This window comes from Acomys minous, assembly GCF_964271855.1.
Source record: "Acomys minous genome assembly, chromosome: 10".
In the NCBI taxonomy this organism is placed as follows: domain Eukaryota; kingdom Metazoa; phylum Chordata; class Mammalia; order Rodentia; family Muridae; genus Acomys; species Acomys minous.
The window spans coordinates 26883752-26903571 of NC_140491.1; the positions used below are offsets into that span (position 1 = coordinate 26883752).

Consider the following 19820-nt stretch of genomic DNA (forward strand, 5'->3'; position numbering starts at 1 on the left):
TAGCGTATTTGCAGAGGACATAGTGCAGACCCATGCAGGCTTCATGACTACCACTTCAGTCTATGTGATCCTCTGTGAACTCTACTTACTGTGTCTCATTTCAAGTTGTACTACATAACTAAAGGAATAAAAACAATATGGTATCGGCATGAAACCAGACTCATTTATCAATGGAATCAAATTGAAGACACACATAAATCTACACAACTATGAATACCTGCTTTTTAAAAATATTTTTTAAAGGTCAGAAACACACACTAGGAAAAAAAGACAGCATCCTCAACAAATAATGCTACTCAAACTGGACAGCTGGCTGAATGCAGAAGAACCCAAATATATCCATACATATAGCCCTGCACAAAACTCAACTCCAAATGGATCAAAGACCTCAACATTAAACCAGATATACCGAACCTAATAGAAGGAAAAGTTGTAAATAGCCTTGAACTCCTTGGCACAGGAAAAGACTTTCTGAACAAAACACCAAATGCATAGCTACTAAGAACAACAACTAATAAACAGGACCTTATAAAACTGAAAAGCTTCTATACAGCAAAGGACACTAGCATGCAGACAAAGTGGCCGGCTACTGAATGGGAAAAGACTTTCCTAATTAAACATAAGATTGAGGGTTAATATCCAAGATATATAAAAACTCAAAAAGACTAGACATCAAGAAAACAAGTAAACTAATTAGAAAATGGGGTATAGATCTTAACAGAAAATCTGCAAACAAGGAAACTCAAGTGGCTGAGAAACATTTAAAGAAAGTTCAGCCATCCTTAGCCAACAGAGCAATGCAACTCAAATCTACTTTTGAGAGTCATCTTACATCCATCATAATGGCTCAGATCTATAAAAACAAGTGATGCCTCATGCTGACAGGATATGGAGTAAGGGAAACATTCATCCATTGCTGGTGGGAATACAAACTTGTACAGCCACTAGGGAAGCCAGTGTGGTGGATCCTCAAGAAGATGATAATTGATCTACCTCAAGATGCAGCTATATCATACCTGGGTATATACCCAAAGGATGCTTTATCCTACCACAGAGACACTTGCTCAACCATATTTACTGCTGCTCTATTCATAATAGCCATAAATGGAAACAACCTAGATGTCCTCAACAGAAGAATGGAAAAAGAAAATGTGGTACATTTATACAATTGAGTATTAGTCACATATTTAAGGGGGAAAAACATGACATCATGAAATTTGCAGGTAAATAAAAGAAACTAGAAGAAAAATCACATGAGTTAAAAATCCCAGACTCAGATAGACAAATACTGTATGCATTTGCTTTTTTGTGGGTATTAGCTGTTAAGTCAATGATAACCAAGCTATAATCCATAGAACCACAGAGGTTAGGCATACAGTAAGGGACTGAGGGGTACAGACAGAACTCCTCAGGGAAGGGAACCAGGATAGACAGTTATGGATGGGTAGGGGGACTGAAATGGGAGGACCCGGTGGAGGAAGGAGAGAGAAGGATGGTGGAGGGAATACCAAGAGACAAACTTAAGAACCATTTGAGGAGTAGTTTGGAAAGTTAATATAGTATAAACTCTGTGTGTGTGTGTGTGTGTGTGTGTGTGTGTGTGTGTGTGTGTGTGTGTTGTGTGTGTGTGTGTGTGTGTGTTCTTAATGAAATCATCAAGTAATGGGGGAAACAGTCCCTCCTAGCCATCTCTTGTGATCAAATGAAGCTGCCAGTATCAGAAATGGGTTGCACCTCATTGAGTTGTTGGTCAAAGGGATCCCATGGGAATCTCTTAACAGCCCAGGCTGTTGCTGAGACTAAAGATTGTTCTCCACAAACTGACAGCAAAGCCCCATTGCTGGAGTCCACAACTTACACAAGTCACTGAACATGGAGAATTCATGCTGGTACATACAGAGCCTTCACAATGTTCTAGCATCTTTGGTACAGGAAGGTTCTCTGGACATTACCAAAATAGAAGCATAAACACCAACCTAGCCACACACCATTCATCTACAATTCTACCCTGTCTGCAAGGTATGCAATGGTAATGGTGGCACAACGCTTATGGGAGTAACCAATCAACATATGATTTGACTTAGGACCCACTTCACAAGATGGGACCCATATCCAACACTGCTTTGGTGACCAAAATATGGAAACTAAATAGTCCAGAGTCCTAGGGTGAAAACAGGGGCTATTGTTCTAAAAAGAATTAAAATCAATATTTAAAAAAAAATAGTAGCAATGAAATGGCTCTTAATGATATTGAGCGCTTTCTTCAACCATCATCAGAAAAGCTTCCTCCTACAGCAGAAATTATGCAGAGAGTGGGAGACCTTGGAACTCTTAGCTCAAAAATGGGATATCTCCATCTAATCCCTCCAACTCGGGGCTCAGGGATTCCAGATACTGTACTTGCCTTTTGTGTCATTTTCCATGAAGAGAAATAAAGGGTACAGCAGAAGAAAGAAGATCTTAGAAAGTCAGCTACTGGAGGTGGATGAAGTTCATCTTTTTGTCTTGTCTGAGAACTTGACCTTAAGACTTTTGAGAGTCCTGGTCTTTGCAGTCAGGGGACAGGATGTATAGGTACATGCTAGGCAGGGAGTCTGAAATGAGAAAATGTCACACAGTGCTCTTTGGGTCCCAGGGAGTCTTTATTGTACCAAGACTTTATTGTTTTTTTCTTTGCTGTCTTTGAGGGTACCAGTCTTTGGCGACGGGGGTTGCCTCTTCCATGTCCACCCTCTGAAAACCTTTTACAAAGATTTATTCTAAGCCTAGATGATTACCAACTCACCTTTCTATGAAAATATTTACTGGATTAAATCTACATCAGAAAAATACATGAATTTTTAATAGCTTAAAGTACTGAAAAGTCACATTCATGTTCAGTCAAGAAGATTCTTGGCTGCTACTCAGACATTTTAAAAAATAGTTTTCTGAATCTTATCTTCTAATTGTGTCTTACTAAGTTCATACATTTGCATTAAAACACTTAATATAAATTCTACCTAATATCGAAAAAAGTACGATTGACAATTTAGTGCTCTCTGTCTAATAATTACTAGTGAGCATACTTATGCAAGTTTCTTTGAGGAAGTAGCCATAGTTTCTCCTTCCAATTTTCTTGCCCCTTCTTGAGGCACACTGTTAAATTCTATGGACATCATTCTTCAAGTCTCTCTAGAAAGAAGGTTTTTGTCTTTAAAGAGTCCCAACTAACCAATTCATGGTTTACTTTAATCCCCATGGAAAATAAAGCCCTGATACAGACAGAATACCCTGTCTGTATTGTGGAATATCAGATTTATGTTAGTGTTTTCATGCATGTCGGCATCAATTAGTAGAAAGTGTCAATTCAAGGTCTGGTTATTCACAAGTTGAGTAAATATTGCCAAATGTGAAATTCATCAGCCCCTCTTCATGTTGTGTGTTTCTTACACTCTCTTATGACTTGACTACCCTTCTGTTACAGTAACAAAGCACGCACATTCCATATAAACAACACTGCTTATATTAGCTAGGATCCCTGTGAGAACTTGTTCCATATAATCAAATGATGTCTACAGACAAATTAACTAGACCATGTGCTGTGCAGGCAGGAATCTTGGTTGCCTACCTTTGCCTGATTCTCACTCTGTGCTGGAAGACCGGCTCTACTTGATTTGTTTTTTAACTTATTTATTCACTTTATACCTCAATTGTAGCTCCCTCCCATCTTTCCTCCCCATCATTACCTCCCACCCTCCCTTCCTCTTCCCCCTCCCCTACTCCTTCAAAAATGGGAGCCCTGCCCTACCAACTCACCCCAGCACATCAAGTCAATTCAGGACTGAGTGAATCCTCATCCCTTGTGGCCTCACAAGGCAGCCCTGCCAGGAGGAAATTACTGAAAAGCAGGCAACAGAGTCCAAGTCAGAGACAGCAACCCCTCCCCTTATTTGGGGACTTACACGATGCCCCTGCCCATGATTTCTGTTCTCTCTGCAAGCCCTCTGGAGGACCTGGGTTTTTTTTTAATACTCCAGAATTCTGCTTCCAGTGTGGCCATTGGCAAAGGATACTAATTACCTTACAAAATTCCCAAGGTAGGGTTCAGTTGGTCCAGTTTGTGTCTTTTTCTGACCTCTAGACTACTCATTAATATCAACAAAATTTTCCAAGTTTTTTACAAGAAATTTCTGTTACCACTGAATAATCACAATTTCAGTTAAAAATATTGGTAATACAATTAGATGGTATTTGAGGAAGACCAACTAGTCTTTTATCAAGAAAAATGATGTTCTTCTTGTAGATTTCTTTAGGACCCTCTGGGTCCTTCTATTTCCCCATCTCCTATATTTCTCTTACCTAGAGTCTCAGTTGGATGTCCTCACATCTCTCCCAATCTCCTGGTAAGTGAAGACTTTCGTGAGATGTGACTTTTGGGCTAGTGCCCAATTATAAGTGAGTATATACCATGTGAGTCTTTCTGCTTCTGGCTTAACCCACTCATTCTGATCATTTCTAGTCCCATCTATTTGTCCACAAATTTTGGGAATTCTTTGTTTTTAATAGCTGAGTAGTATTCCATAGTGTAAATGTACCACAGTTTCTTTATCCATTCTTCAACTGAGGGACATTTAGGCTGTTTCCAGGTTCTGGCTATTATGAATAAGGCTGCTATGAACATGGTTGAGCATATGTCCTTGTTGTGTGGTGGAGCATTTTCTGGGTATATTCCAAGGAGTGGAATAGCTGGGTCTTGAGGAAGCCCTATTCCCAGTTTTCTGAGAAAGCACCAGACAGATTTCCAAAGCGGTTGTACAAGTATGCATTCCCACCAGCAATGAAGGAGTGTTCCTCTTTCTCCACATACTCGCCAGCATGTGGTGTCACTTGAATTTTTGATCTTAGCCATTCTGATGGGTGTAAGATGGAATCTTGTGATGAGTGGATTGGGGAACAGGGGGCTCTGCTCAAACTATTGCACTAACCAAGGGCAATACAATAGTAAACATCAAACCCCTACCCTGATCTACCCAATAGACAGGACATTCTCCACAGTTATATGGAGAACAGGGACTGACTTTGACATGAATTCTGGTGCCACATATTTGACCACCTCCCCTTAGTGGGGAGTCCTGGTGGCACTCAAAGAAAGAATAAGCAGGCTACCAAGATGAGACTTGATAGCCTATGACCATATAATGGGGCAGGAGGTCCCCCTTGGTCATAGACCTAGGGGAGGGGAATAGGGTGAAAGCGGGAGGGAAGGAGGAATGGGGAGAAACAAGAGATGGGATGACAATTGAGTTGTAATCTGAAAAAAAAAGAAGAAAAAGAAAAAAGAAAAACGACCCAAAGACATATTCACAAGCCAATCTGATGTAGACAATTCCTCACCTGAATTCCCTCTTCCCAATTGTCTTAGTTAGGGTTACTGTTGCTATGATGAAACATCATGAGAGGAAAGAGTTTATTTGGCTTATACTGTAATATTATATTCCATCATTAAACAAAATCTGGGAGAGAACTCAAGCAGGGTAAGAACCTGGAGGTAGGAGCTGATGCAAAGGCCATGGAGGAATGTGGCTTACTGGATTACTCCCCATTGCTTGCTCAGCCTGCCTTCTTATCTAACCCAGGACCACCAGCTCAGGGATGATACCATGCACAATGGGCTAGGCTCCCATGATTCAATAATTAAGAAAATGCTGTACAGGCTTGCCTACAGCCTGATCTTATGGAGACATTTTCTCAACTGAGGTTTTCCTCCTCTTGGATGACTCTAGCTTGTGTCAAGTTGACGTAATACTAACCAATACATCAAGTATGCCTAGGCTTGTGTCAAGTTGGCAAAAAGTATGACATTCTACCCTTTGTCAGCTTTGACACACACACACACACACACACCACTTTGCGTAGTACCCTTTTTGTTTTTTATCCTCAAGATCTGAAAGATACGATATAAAACAGAACAACTCTTCAAGCCAGACATGGTGGTGCACAGTGTTAATTCCAGCACCCAGGAAACAGAGACAAGCAGGTCTCTGAGCTCAAGGCCAGCCTGGTTTGCAGAGCAAGTTTCAGAGCCAGGGCTACACAGGCCTCACTTAAAATGTCCAATTGTTTTTCTAGTCCAGAGTCCCAAAGTGCTCCATATTCCTCCAAAAAAATGTGGTCCAGCCTATCACAGCAATACTTGACTTATTGGTATCAACTTCTGTCTTAGTTAGGATTTCTATTGCTGTCCAGAGACCCTATGACCACAGCAACTCTTCTTTTCTTTTCTTTTTCTTTCTTTTTTTTTTTTAACAATATAGTGTTTTAATTCTTAGCCACAGCAATAGACAGGTTTACAGAGGTTCTCCTTTTCCCACATCCCTCTGTTATCATCTGTCTACTTGATGATGGTCATTCTAATGGGATGAGATGAAATCTTAAAGTACTTTTAATCTGTATATCCCTGGTGGCTAAGATATCGGACACTTTTTAACATCTTCATGGCCACTGTAATTCTTTTTTTATGGATATATATATATATATATATATATATATATATATATATATATATATCACTTATATATATATACATAAGTGTTTTGCCTGTGTGTATTTGTGTGTATTTATTGTATGCCATGTGCATGCCTAGTGCTCATAGAGGTCAATAAAGGATACCAGATGCCCTGGAACTGGAATTAAGATCACTATGAGCCACCATGTGGGTGCTGGGGACCAAACCCAGCTCTTCTAAAAGACCAGTAAGCACTCGTAAGTGTGAAGCCATCACTCAAGCCCCTGAAATTCTTTTAAGAGTTCACTTTCTAGTTCCAACCTCTGCAAGACAAGACAAGGTAAGTCTTAAAAGTAAAAGGTCCATTAGGTAAAAACTTTAGTGCCAAGTATGGGACATCTCCATAGGAGTAGTTGGTCAAAGTGGCTCCAGAGAACTCCAAAACAATACAGACTTTGTCATTCCTCTTGGCTGCCCACTAAAACTAGTTAATAAGACCCAATTGCTGCCAGGTGTGGTGGCGCACGCCTTTAATCCCAGCCCTTGGGAGGCAGAGGCAGGCGGGTCACTGGGAGTTCGAGGCCAGCCTGGTCTACAAAGTGAGTCTAGGGCAGCCAAGGCTACACAGAGAAACCCTGTCTTGAAAAACCAAACCAAACAAACAAAAAGGCCCAATTGCCAAGGACATCACACTTTGGATGCCAGACATAGAGAAATCAAATTGGAACTAGGCTAGAAGATTCTTCTTTTCTGGATGGTTCTCACAATACCAGATGGCGCTATACAATCTGCTGTGGGATAAAGGTGTTGGCAGTCTAATCCATCTGTGAACTCTGTGAATTATAATACCAACCCGCAAGGCAAGATGAATCCACTAGTATAACGGCATGATCATTATGGGGGTAATCAACTAATTGGGGTTTTCTCTACAAGACCGAATCTTTGCCAGATACTACAAGTTTGATCTGAAACTCATTATTAGAGAGGTCTTAGATCCTGCAGGGGAAACTAAGTTGACTGCCTAGATTAAATGAAGTAGCAAATACAATGTTGCTGTCAGAGTCTCTCAGTGAAGTGAACCTATATAAATGCAAAGACCCATGGTTATTTACGATCAAGAACAACGGGCAGTGGAAGGCTTAGCTCTAGACAAGACATCAACACCAGTCCTTTAAGGCCAAGGGATCATTACAGAAAAAGGGGACAGGAAAAATTATAGGAGCCAAAGGATAGGGAGAGGCACTGAAAAGCACCATTTGCTAAGCAGGACCCAGACATGGGAGCCACAAACTCACAGCATCTGAGTATGCTGGCACCAGGTCCACAGAAATTGGGTGTTCCTAACAGCTATGGAGTGGGAGTGGACCCAGACCCTACCTATACCACTGATCTATTGACATTCGACAGATTCTGGGAAAAGAAAAATGATGGTATTTAATTGGGTACACACTGCTGCGCTCACCAGGTTCTGATGGTTACTTCCCAAGACAGGATCACACGACAGCCCTGATGGGAGTCTGTGAAGTGCTAAGTGAACCAACACTAGTAAACAGGGCCCCTGGTAAAAGAAGGAGAGGGAGATGTTAGCAGGAGTGGCAGGGAATGTGAGAGGGTCAGAGGCACGGACTGAAATGCATAGCAGACATATACAAAATTGTAAAAGACCAAGATTTACTAACATAAAAGGTAAAGTACATGAGCAAGATCACAAAATGATCCTACTGGAGATCCTTTCCCGTTCTGATTGTAAAAAAAAAATTTAATATGATTTTTCTTATGCCTATAAAGTCAATACAATCTAATTTCCCATTAAGTCCGCCCTCTAATCTCTACCTATTTTACAAAATGGTAAGGGAGAAGGTTTTTGTTTGGGGGAAATTCAAAATCAAAATGATACTATGTTGTTATCTGATTTCCTCTACAATATAACTATGTATTTACCTCCCCAGGCTGAAATCTGTCTCCTTCCAAAATAACAGGGTAAGGGGCTGGAGAAACGATTGATGGTGAGGGTCAGGTTCAGGTCCTAACTCACCACCATCTGTCACTCCAGTTCCAGGGGACCTAACACCCTCTTCTGAGTTCTGCACATGCCAGGCACACATACAGTGTACATACATGCATGGAAGCAGAACACTCATGCGCATAAAAATAAAACGAACAAATCTAAAACATAAAAATATAGGACGAATCAAGTCACAAGTCAGAACGAGGACAATTTAGATACTGAAGACAGTCCTTCCGCCAACTAAAACCAGCCACTCTGAGGCTCACTATGTCTTAGTTTGGGTGTTATTGCTGGGAAGAGACACCATGACCAACGCAACTCTTTATAAAGGCAAACATCATAGTGGGAAGCATGGCAGCATGCAGGCAGACGTGGGCTAAAGCAGCCAAGAGTTCTGTATCCTGCTCTGTAGGCAGCCAGGAGGAGACTGGATGTGTTTCACATGGGGGAACAGCTTGAGCACTTAAGACCTCAAAGCCCCGCCTCCACAGTGACACGCTTCTTCTAACAAGGCCACACCTCCTAACAGTGCCATTCCCTCGGGCCACGCATTGTAACATATGAATCTATGGGTACCATCCATAGACAGATAAACCACCACAGGATTATCATCATGGAATTAAACTGCCACAAAGAAAAGCTAGAATTAAAAAGTAAAGAATCATTTCAAGTATTGCAAACACATTTCATAAAGTGTAAATGACTATAGACACAAGGGAGAGAAACAAAGTCAGCAGAGTTAAAAGGTGCGGTGATACACCCAGAGGATGGTAGGTTTGGGGTGTCTTTTCCTCTCACCTGCCACCTTTATACATTCAGCTACACTGGGTTCTTGATTGTTTGAACTTTACCTACACTACTACTATTACCTGTCTATGTAAGTGTTCTGCAAAGGGCAAGGAAACACTCAGCCATGCATTGTGATGGCTACTAACATTACTATGCGAGGGATTTTCCTTTAATAACTGTCTTAGTTAGGGTTTCTACTGCTGGGCTGAAGCACCATGGTGATAAACCACGCTGGGGCAGGGTTGTTTCCACATTGTATTTCATCATCAAAGAAGTCAGGATCGGAACTCAAGCACCACAGGCAGGAGATGGTGCAGAGGCCATGGAGGAATGTTGCTTATTGGCTTCCTCCCACGGCTTGCCCAGCCTGCTTTCGTATAGACCCCAGAACCACCAGCCCAGGGATGGCACCACTCACAATGGGCTGGGCCCTCTCCCATCAATCAGTAATTAGGAAAGTGACATATAGGCTTGCCCACAGTCCAATTTTACGGAGGCATTTTCTAAATTGAGGTTTCATCCTTTCAGATGACTTTAGCGTGTGTCAGGTTGACATAAAACTAGCCAGCACAATAGCCTAAGCAGCTATTTTTCTCTCCTGAAGACTGATTTCCTGTCTTTAACATCTCTTTTTTCTTAGATCATAGCAATGAGCCTTCCTAAGGCCTTGAGACATGAAACAACATTTGGCCTCCACGTGCACAGAGTTTGATACTTGGCCAACAGAGGAGCTATGAACCTAAATCCTCTTAAAAATTAAAATGGAAATAAAAGGTAAAAACACAAACAAGAACAAACCCTCACAGCTACTGTAAAGATCTTTTAACTGACTGACCAATTATAATTTAGTGATTATATAGAGCCAAACATATCTTAACCAAACCTTAGTCCCTTTAGTAGGCATTATCACTGCAGTGGTTTGAATAAAAATGTCCCCATTAGGCCCGTACATTTGAATGTGTGGTCCCTAGCTGGTGGACTATTTGGGAGGATCAGGGAAATGTGGCCTTGTTGGAGGAGGTGTGTCACTGGGAGTGGGTCTTAAGGTTTCAAAAGTCCACACGAGGCCCAGTCTCTGCTCTCCTCTCCTCGGCTCTCATCTCTTTTCCTTCTCGCTCTCTGCCTGCTGCTTACAGATCAGATCTCAGCTACTGTCCAGAGCCATGCTTGTCTGCTTCCCATCATGATGATAATGGACCAAGTCTCTGAAATGATAAGCAGGGCCTCAGCTAAATGCTTTCTTTTTATAAGAGTTGCCATGGTCCTGATGTCTCTTCACAGTAATGGAACAGTGTCTAAGACAATCATCCACCTCTGTATCTGACTTAACATCCCTTTTGACGATGAGGTAAAATCTTTAGGATGTAAAATCTACAGGATGTAAAAAATATCTACAGGATATAAAATCTTTAGGATGTATTGTAATCCTAAAGAATAAGCAAGTAATCAGACAGCATCTGAGAAAGAGAAATTCCTTTGTTTTCTTATTCCCCATCTTCCTGGTGTCCCCATCAACTTACTTAGTTAACTACATTTGTTACCGTCTTTTGTCCCTTTGCTATAATTTAATGTGATCACTTCCACGGTGCAACATGTCATTCTAGACAATCTTGGGTTGTTCTAAATTCAGGTATTCAAATAAAGGGATAAAGAAATTACAGCAGTTGTGTCGGGGGAGGAGAGAGGCACGGAGAAACGAAGGAGACATTACTTTTTTACACGCACTATTATCAAAATTATATTATCATTCCTAAGGAAACAATCCAGAGCAAACAAGTCACTTGGCAAGAAACACTACCTTAAACAGATTTCCAAAAATAAAAATTATAATACACCCCCTTTACCTTTTCTCCAGGTAATTGCACTATTTATCCCTGGAATCTGTCTTCAAACAGAAAGAAAAGTGCCTTTGAATCAGGCCAACACTACAGATCAGTGACCTGAATTGTTTTTCATGTGTTTTTCATGTATCCAGGACGTTTTCCCAAGGCTATGGCATTGCTCAAGATACACTGTATCTAGTGTGTGTGAACAGTGCAACTGGAACAGACATCTACTTCTAAGATTTCAAAAGTCAACCACCACATAGTTTAGGGTATCAGTTTTGAATTATCTAAATTATAATAAATTCATACCTTCATACATTTTAGAAATGATGTAGGACCTTTTACATATTATATGTAAGTAATGCTATTTATTAGTCACCAAACAGCAAATACCTTTTATTAACTTTTAAAGTTTGGTCATTGTGCCTAATTAGTTTTGTGAAGTTTTCAGTTTTTTGGATAATTCTTACTTAGCTGTTTCTAAGAATATATATGTATATAGTACATATTTACATTATATACTTATGTACCAAATAAACACTAAGCCTTTTAAAGTAGATACACACTTGACAACATACACTTAACATATTGCAACTCTCTGTTGGCACACTAAGGAAAAACTATGCATAATTTCATCTTATTGTCAAAACTTATTTTGAGAATGGATTACCCCCCCCCCAAAAAATCATACTTATTATGTGTGGTGGTACACAACTTCAATCCCAGCACTGAGATCCCAGGTGGATCTACATAGCAAGTTCAAAGCCAATGAAACCTAAATGGCTAGACCTTGTCTCAAAAAAGAAGCGGAGGAGGAGGAGGAAGAGGAAGGAGAAGAAGAACTTACACACTTATACTTTACACCACTTTAAACTTGACTGTTTTTCGGGGGGGGGGGGAGTTGTTCTTTTGTTTTGGTTTGGTTTTTTGGTTTTTGTTTTTGTTTTTAGACAAGAGCTTCTCTGTGTAGCTCTGGCTGTCCTGGAACGCTATAGACCAGGCAGGCCTAGCACTCAGAGATCTGCTTGCCTCAGCCTCCAGAGTGCTAGGATTAAAGGTGTGCCTCGCCATCGCCTTGCCTTAAAAACAATTTTAAAGGTAACACAGCCCCAGGTCAGGCGATTTCCGGGCTGGGTAACTTTGTACTATTTATGTGATTTCCTGGTGTGCAAATTGGGATTAGCAGTGTGTTAAGGTTAATATTCTTATTGCTATGATGAAACATCATGACCAAAAGCAACTTGGTGGGGGTGGGGCTGTTAGCTGGCTTATACGTCCTTCTCACTCTTCATCATCATCAGAGGAAGTCAGGACAGGAACTCAGACAGGGCAGGAACTTAGAGGCAACAGCTGATGCAGAGGCCATGGAGGTAGTAGTTTGCTCCCTCTGGCTTGCTCAGCCTACTTTGTTATAGAACTCAAGAGCACCAGCCTAGGGATATCCCCACCCACAATGGGCTGAGCCCTCTTACATTAATTAATTAATCAATCAATCCTACATTAGTTAAGAAAATGCCCCTCCAGACTTGCCTACAGCCAGATCTTATGGAGACATTTTTCTTTACTCAGGTGCCCTCCTCACCTCACAGATGACTCTAGCTTGTGTCAAGTAGACATTCAATTAGCCCAAAAAATACAGGGACCCAGGTTTGTTTTTGTTTTTTGTTTTGTTTTGTTTTGGTTTTTTGTTGTTATTGTTTGTGGGGTTTTTTTTGTTTTGTTTTGCTGTTGCTTTTTGGTTTTTGGTTTTTTTTTCGAGACAGGGTTTCTCTGTGTAGCCTTGGCTATCCGGGACTCGCTTTGTAGACCAGGCTGGCCTCGAATTCACAGCGATCCTCTTGCCTCTGCCTCCCGAGTGCTGGGATTAAAGGCGTGCACCACCACGCCCGGCCAGGGACCCACTCTTAAAGTGTCTTCCCAGGACAAAACGCCTTAACGCGTGTACATGCCACGCCGGAAACACAATGCTATCTGTATACATAAGCTTCGCCCACTATTGCCATAACGAGGAGCAAAAGCCTCGTAGCTAAAACCCTGTCTCATGGGGCAGCCATGGGAGGCTGGTAAGGATTGAACAAGAGAGACAGGCACACCAAGAAGAGTGGCAAGGGATGCCAAGGGGAAAATGGGATGGGTGGGTAGAACAGAAAAGTGATGACCCTGAAGTTAACCCTTCTGGGGAAAAAAAAAAAAAAGAATCCTAAATACCGGAGAGTTGGCCAGCAGTCTCACGAATCGTTCGCACTGTAATGCCTATGAGTCTCCACCACCCCGAAAAAAAGGAGCAAGACAAGAGGGCCTCGCAGCCACCCGGGTAAAAATTAGCGCCACTTTTCCTACTGCTATGAAGTGAAGCTGTTGGTGAAACACAGACCGGCTTAGGCTCCTACTCAGCTCTCAGCCGCTCTGCTTCCCGGGAGACTGCAGCCAGCAAAGTCACTTCCCGCCCAGATCATCCTCGAGAGGGCGCTCACGCGTCGAGGCGGCTGGAATTGGACGCTATCGGCCCCCGTAGTGACACCTTACTTGCCATATGTCACCGCCTTTTCCTCTCTTCCCCGAGTTCCTTTTCACTTCCGGGGTTGCTCCAGATCCGCTTGTTCCGTAACAACATCCCGTTGGCTTCCCTCAGGCGGCGGGACTTGTGTAGCCGCCTCCCCAGGAGCGCCTGCCCGCCAGGGCTTGCGCGCTCCCCGGCCCGGGCCGCCATGGCCACCAACCCGCAGCCGCAACCTCCGCCACCCGCGCCTCCGCCGCCGCCGCCGCAGCCACAGCCTCCTCCGCCGCCGCCGGGCCCTGGGGCTGGTCCGGGAGCAAGCGGGCCGGGAGGCGCTGGGGCCGGCTCCGGGGACCCGCAGCTCGTTGCCATGATCGTGAACCACCTCAAGAGCCAGGGGCTCTTCGACCAGTTCCGCAGGGACTGCCTGGCGGATGTGGACACCAAGGTGCGAGGCTGGGGCGGCGGCGGGAGGCGCGGGGAATGGGGTCCCCGCGTGCTCGGAGGGGGGCGGCATCCCCAGGCCGGACCCTCGGGGACTGTCTTGTTCACAGGGCTGCTTTTTTGTGCAGCCTCTTCATCATTGATTTATTTATTTATTTTTAACCCGCAGCGGTGTGCTATGCACTCGGCAAGGCTTGGAATGTTCATTCATTCAGCTGCCGTTGTGTGTTCCTTTCGTAGGCTAGTGTTTCTTGAATGCCCACTATGTGCCAGGCGCTGCTTGGCCGCCGCAATTATTACCGCTGTAGTAAGCAAGACCAAGCCATTGTTCTTAGGGAGACTGGTTTTAGAAGCCCTAAGTCAAAAGGGAATCGGCTTAATGTTCATTTTTTTATTTCTCGTGATTTATTCGTTACCCAAGTTGGGGTTTGTTTTGTTTTGCTTTTTCCCTCGCTCCAAAAGTTTCCTTACCTGTAATCGCCACAAACTTAAGAGTTTGCAGGAATCGTAAAATGGTAATGGAGTGATGTTTTTTCAATGGGTTTTGCTGGATGTTGGGAGGAGGGGCAAAAGTAGAGAGGCAAACCTGGGCAGACAAAAATGTGGGTTGGGGATGGGGGGGGGCTGTCGTTTGGTCCCTAGCAATGGCTGCCTGATTTCGGAGTTCGGTCCATCACTTTGCTACGATGAGAAGAGGCGGGGAGAAATGGAGGTGGCGGCTATGGAGCTGTTCGGTGGGGAAAACGTGGAGAAGAAATAACAGCAAATGCTGAAGGGAAAGAAGGCCGGGGGAAAATGCGTTTGGAGAGTGAGGACGGTGAGGCAGGGGTCAGCAGGAAGGATCCGCCGTCCACACCCAAGGGTGCGAGAGGAGCCAGGCACTGACACTGAAGGTGGTTTTAGCGGGTCAACTGTCATCTTGGCTAAGTGGTCCAGGGATGCAGGAAGGAGCAGTCAATGAAGTTGTGAAAAGCTGGGAGGGTGTGTCTGGGAGCAGGTGAAGAGAGAGATGCTGGTTTCCTGTTCAGGGGTGGTGGTTGTTGCTGTTGTTTTTCTTTAAGACAGGGTTTCTCTATGGAGCCTTGGCTGACCTTGCCTCGACGTGTAGACCCGGCTGGCCTTGAACTCATAAAGATCCGCCTGCCTCTGCCTCCCGAGTGCAGGGATTAAAGGAGTGCACAGCTAGGCCCGGCTGCATTGTTGTTGTTGTTATTGTTGGTTTTGCTTGGCATTTTGTGTATGTATTTGTTTTTGCTTCGCTGTGGCTGGGGCCATTGGACTGGAGCTGTGATGATGGAAGGTTTTTTTCAGACTGGCAAGTCTAAAGAACCTAGTTTCTTTAAAAGGGTACTGTTTATAGCAGCTGCGTATCCTTGGGCTTTGAGGTCACCTGCACAGTTCTGCGAGTCTCCTCTACAATAATAACTCTCCCTAAGACCCTGAGGATATCTTTTACAAGGACTCTGCTCCTAGGCCCAGTCCCTTAGGTTTTCCAGGATGCTGGGAGTTTTACTCACGGAGACTTCAGTTTATTGGGGTGTGTATAACTTGCTTAGGGGCTAGCACAGCCAGATTTTAAAATCACCACTGTTGCCTTTTGAAAATATTGGGAAAATATTAGGCAAGGTCAAGTAAATATTTCCCCACATAAAGTTAGTAGTTTGCAAGCAACAAGTGGGTATTACACTTTGATCTTCTTAGAAACCTGTGTATCTGTGCTGTCACTGTATACACTGTGTAATCAAAAATTAAAAGTTTTAATATTTTGATGATGGAAGTGCAGTCTTTTCAATTTCACCTTTTACTTATCCCATCTCCATTAAATATTACTGCTGTATGTCTGTGGTATCCCTGCCCAAACTCCCAAAAGTAGACTATTAAAATGTTTCTGGCAGGGGAAAGAAGAGAATTTGGTATGAGAGTCTCAGGAAAGCTAGCCTCTTCTCTTTAAATGTGCAAATTAAGGTGCTGTTTTCAGTAGTTCACAGTGGTTGACTATAGGCAGTTTTATATGGGAAAACCTTGTGCTGTGTATAGAGAGTTGAGAACGTTCTTCGATAAGAGAAACTTGCAGCCAGATAAGAGCGGGACTGAAAAAGACATTGTCTTCCCAGAGAGCAGATAGAAACAGCTAGGCACGGTCTCCCTGCCCTTCCCCACCCTGGCTTTCTCCTTCCTATCCCTCTCTCTTTGCCTCTCTCTTAGGGAATAAGTGTGTTGGTTTGAATTTAAAATATTTGTGATGAAGTCACATCTCTAATATGTAAAATGAAAAGGATTCCTTAGGAATATAGCATTTATAAGTAGGCCAAAATAGAGGTGATGCACCCTGTTCGTACAAGGACTGTCACAGTAATGGAACTCTTGAGTCTTATCTGCCACTTGTAGGAATTCACAACTGAACCTGAGAGACTGTCCTGTTTTCTACCTGAAAGTCTTACCTACAGTGTATAGGCTGTTAACAGTCAATGAGCATGTTAGTCACATCCGTGTGTAAGAGTCAAGACACTTGATAGTTGCCAGATGCTGTCCAAGAACAGACTGTCCATCCCAGTGTGTCTGCACCAGGATGAGATGTACCAACGTCTCCTGCCATTCCTGAAGCCATAAAATACAGCCCTCCTGGTAACCCTGCCATAGCCAGTGGTCCTTAACCAAGATTATTTCTACGGCAGACCAGACTGGCTGTCACTCCTGAAGGACCTGGAGCCTTAGGCAGCTCCAGAATCCAGCTAAAGCTGCTTCTGGACAACCAGTCATCAGGTGTCTGAACCCAGCTGTGTGACTTGAAAACCATTCCGCCCCCTTTTCATTGATTACCTACTAGAGGAGGGAGGGTCAAGACACGCATTGTTCCATCCTAGACAAGAAGTTGATGGTCAAGAAAATGCAACTTCCTTTTTGATGGGTGATAAAGGCAGTTTTTTTGTTGTTGTTGTTTTTGTTTTTGTTTTGGTACTTTCTCAGTTATAAATGGCTCCTGATCAGTTAGTTCATGGGTCATGTAAGTATTTCCTGATCAAACCTTAGGTACCAGACATACTTTAGAAGCCAGGAGTACAACAGTAAACTAAATCCTGTGCTGCTTCACAGCTTTTCCCAGGAGAAAAAAAAAACAGTAAGTGTATGGTCAGTTCCGTACAAAAGAATAAAGCAAGAAAAGCATGGGAGGCTTACTGTTTTGCTCTGGGTAAGGTTTCAGCTAAGATAATATTTGACTTATCCTTGAAGGAATTGGAAACATGGGTGCCTTCCAACCCTCTAACCGAGGGCGCAGAAGACCTGTGGCAGAACTGACAGGGGCAAGTGCCCTCCACCCCCCAGCTGGTAAATTTTGAATCTCAACCTATTTATTTAGGTTTTTTCTAGTGTTGAGAAGTTATTAGTGAGTTTTGAGCAAAAGGTCGTGGTCTGACTTATATTTAAGATGAGGTGTTGATTCATGATCTACTTTGGACAACATGTTTTGGCAACCCTAGTTTCAGAAGATTTAACACAGGCTCTTGAAAGATGGCATGGTATGGAATGTCAGGGGCTGAGGAGGCCTGGAGTGCAGGGGTGGAAAAGTCGTAGGAAACAGGTTCTGAATGTCCTCTCATGTGTCTGCTAGGCCCTGCAGACTTTGCTGCTCAGAAGAACTTGTTGAACTTAAACTTAAAGCAGGATCCTGCCATGTAACACAAACTGCCTTGAACTCAATATGCAGCCCAAGTAAACTTTGAAATTTGCCATCCTCCTGCCTCAACCTTGCAAATGCTGAGATTATAGACATGTACCATCATACCTTGCTAATGAAAAAAACTCAGAAACAAGGAAAAATTTCCTTTGTAAGGGAGTTGAAATTTGAATTTATTTTGAGGGGACTAAAAAGCTAAATATAATTAAGTCTAATAAATGCTTGTTAAAAGAAGAAATGCGCATTATAAACGTTAGAGGGAAAGAAAATTTCACATTGGTTTAGCGTAAGTGGAGAGGGGAATGAATAAATAATTAGAAGTAATGAAAAAGCATCTCATACGGCTAAGACTGTCGATTCTGTGAGAGGTAGTTACCTAGTTAGCAAAGGACAGTGTCTTAATCACGTCTTTGCCAGGCGATGTAGACAGGAGCAGGGCTGTACTGTAAAGAGGTTAAGAATCCCTGCTTTCGTAAAATGCACGCAGTGCCCTGGCATAGCTGTTGAATGGTGGTATGTGTAGAAGATGGCAAGAACATGAAAGAGTGGCTGGATCAGAAGCCTGTGTTGGGTGCCAGGATGACCTCCTGTGCTTAGGATAAGCTCTGAAGGTGAGGACTTTGCCAGGACAAGGAGAGAGAAGCTGAGAATTGGTTGCTTGAATATATGCTTCTAAAGGAGAGAGGGAGAAGTGGCGCAGGGTGACGCTGGGCTATTCCTTAAAGTCATTCCAGGTCACTCACCTACATTGAGAGACAAGACAGGTAAAGGAAAGATGACCCTGAATGAGTGGGTGAGAGACTGACTGACTTACGTACTGAGTGAGAACCCTTTCTTTGTTTTGTTTTGTTTGTGTTGAGTTTTTGGGGTTTTTTTGTTTTGTTTTGGGGTTTTTTTGTTTTTTTTTTTTGTAGTTTTTGTTTTGTTTTGAGACATGGTTTCTCTGTGTTTCCCTGGCTGTCCTGGAACTCAGAGTTCCACCTGCCTCTGCCTCTGCCTCTGCCTCTGCCTCTGCCTCTGCCTCTGCCTCTGCCTCTGCCTTCTGAGTGCTGGGCTTGAAGTCATGTGCCACTAGCACCCAGCTAAATAGTCCAACTTGTTTGGTTTGGTTTGGTTTTTGAGATAGGTAGGTGTGTGTGCGTGCGTGTGTGTGTGTGTGTTGCCCTAGCTTTCCTAGAACTCACTCTGTAGACCAGGCTGCCCTCCAACTTGGAGATCCGCCTGCCTCTGCCTATCAAGTGCTGGGATTAAACGTGTGTACCACTGCTGCCCTCACAACCATTTCTTAAATAGAGATGACTTGATCTCCATTTCCTCTTCCTCCTCTTCTTTCCTTCCTTCCTTTCTTTCTTTGGGAGAGAGGGGGTGGAGGGGCCAATAAAGTGGGGAAGGGAGAGAGAGGAGAGCTAGGGCCTTTGAGCCTTAGGTACTGTGGACATTTTGGACTGATTAGTTCTGTAGGGTCTTTCCTGAGCCGTGTGAAGTACTCAGCAGCATGCCTGCCCTCTGCTCCTCAGTAATAATCTAAAGAGCCTTAGGTATTTGCCCCAAACACCCACCTGAGGGAAGAGAGTTTAAAATCACTCCTGCTCAACAACGTCTACATCAGATGTAGCGTAGAGTTCAGTGGCCTGTCCCTGAGGAAATTCTCTTGAGTCCTTGACTTTTCCTTTGTGTCTTACACTGCAGGCCTTCATGATTTTAGTTATAATTTGCCAGGTGAGTTTTGTATCTGTTTGTGCCCAGTTACTGAGCCAGTGTGCTCATATGCATAACCAGTTCCCATTCGCAAACCTTTGTAAACACCAAGCCCCAGGCTTCTGTTTCCAGCTTCATTTCTGTTGCCCACTGTACTCTCTTCTCTAATTAGCTACCAATATATGGGTTCTCCTAATATTTCTGACATTATATTTTTCTAGCCCAGTTATTTTCTTTAGTTGTTGGCTCTGTCAGCAAAGGTCATTGTCATCTCTTGTAACATCATGCAACTTTGAAACTACTTTTCTAGGTCAAATGCCACATTCTCAATCGAGACCTGTTCCCTGGCCCTCACTGCCTTTCTTTGTTTCCAGTCCCTCTAACGTTAACATTTGTGT

General features: G+C 43.2%; 1 protein-coding gene and 1 long non-coding RNA gene across 4 annotated transcripts in view; one reads left to right on the forward strand and one right to left on the reverse strand.

Annotated features, from left to right (window-relative positions):
• Positions 1 to 13581, reverse strand: part of LOC311606195 — a 91750-nt gene extending 78169 nt beyond the window's left edge. Inside the window, exon 1 of the long non-coding RNA XR_014782257.1 lies at positions 13482 to 13581. This is a non-coding gene — a long non-coding RNA (uncharacterized lncRNA). The remainder of the gene's footprint in view (positions 1 to 13481) is intronic.
• Positions 13582 to 13634: 53 nt separating this feature from the next.
• BOD1L1 (biorientation of chromosomes in cell division 1 like 1) overlaps positions 13635 to 19820 on the forward strand; it is a 55607-nt gene continuing 49421 nt past the window's right edge. For all 3 annotated transcript variants that reach the window (XM_084797293.1, XM_084797294.1, XM_084797295.1), the window contains exon 1: positions 13635 to 14052. In XM_084797293.1, the coding sequence (XP_084653419.1) occupies positions 13816 to 14052 (237 nt within the window). In that variant the 5' untranslated portion in view covers positions 13635 to 13815. The remainder of the gene's footprint in view (positions 14053 to 19820) is intronic.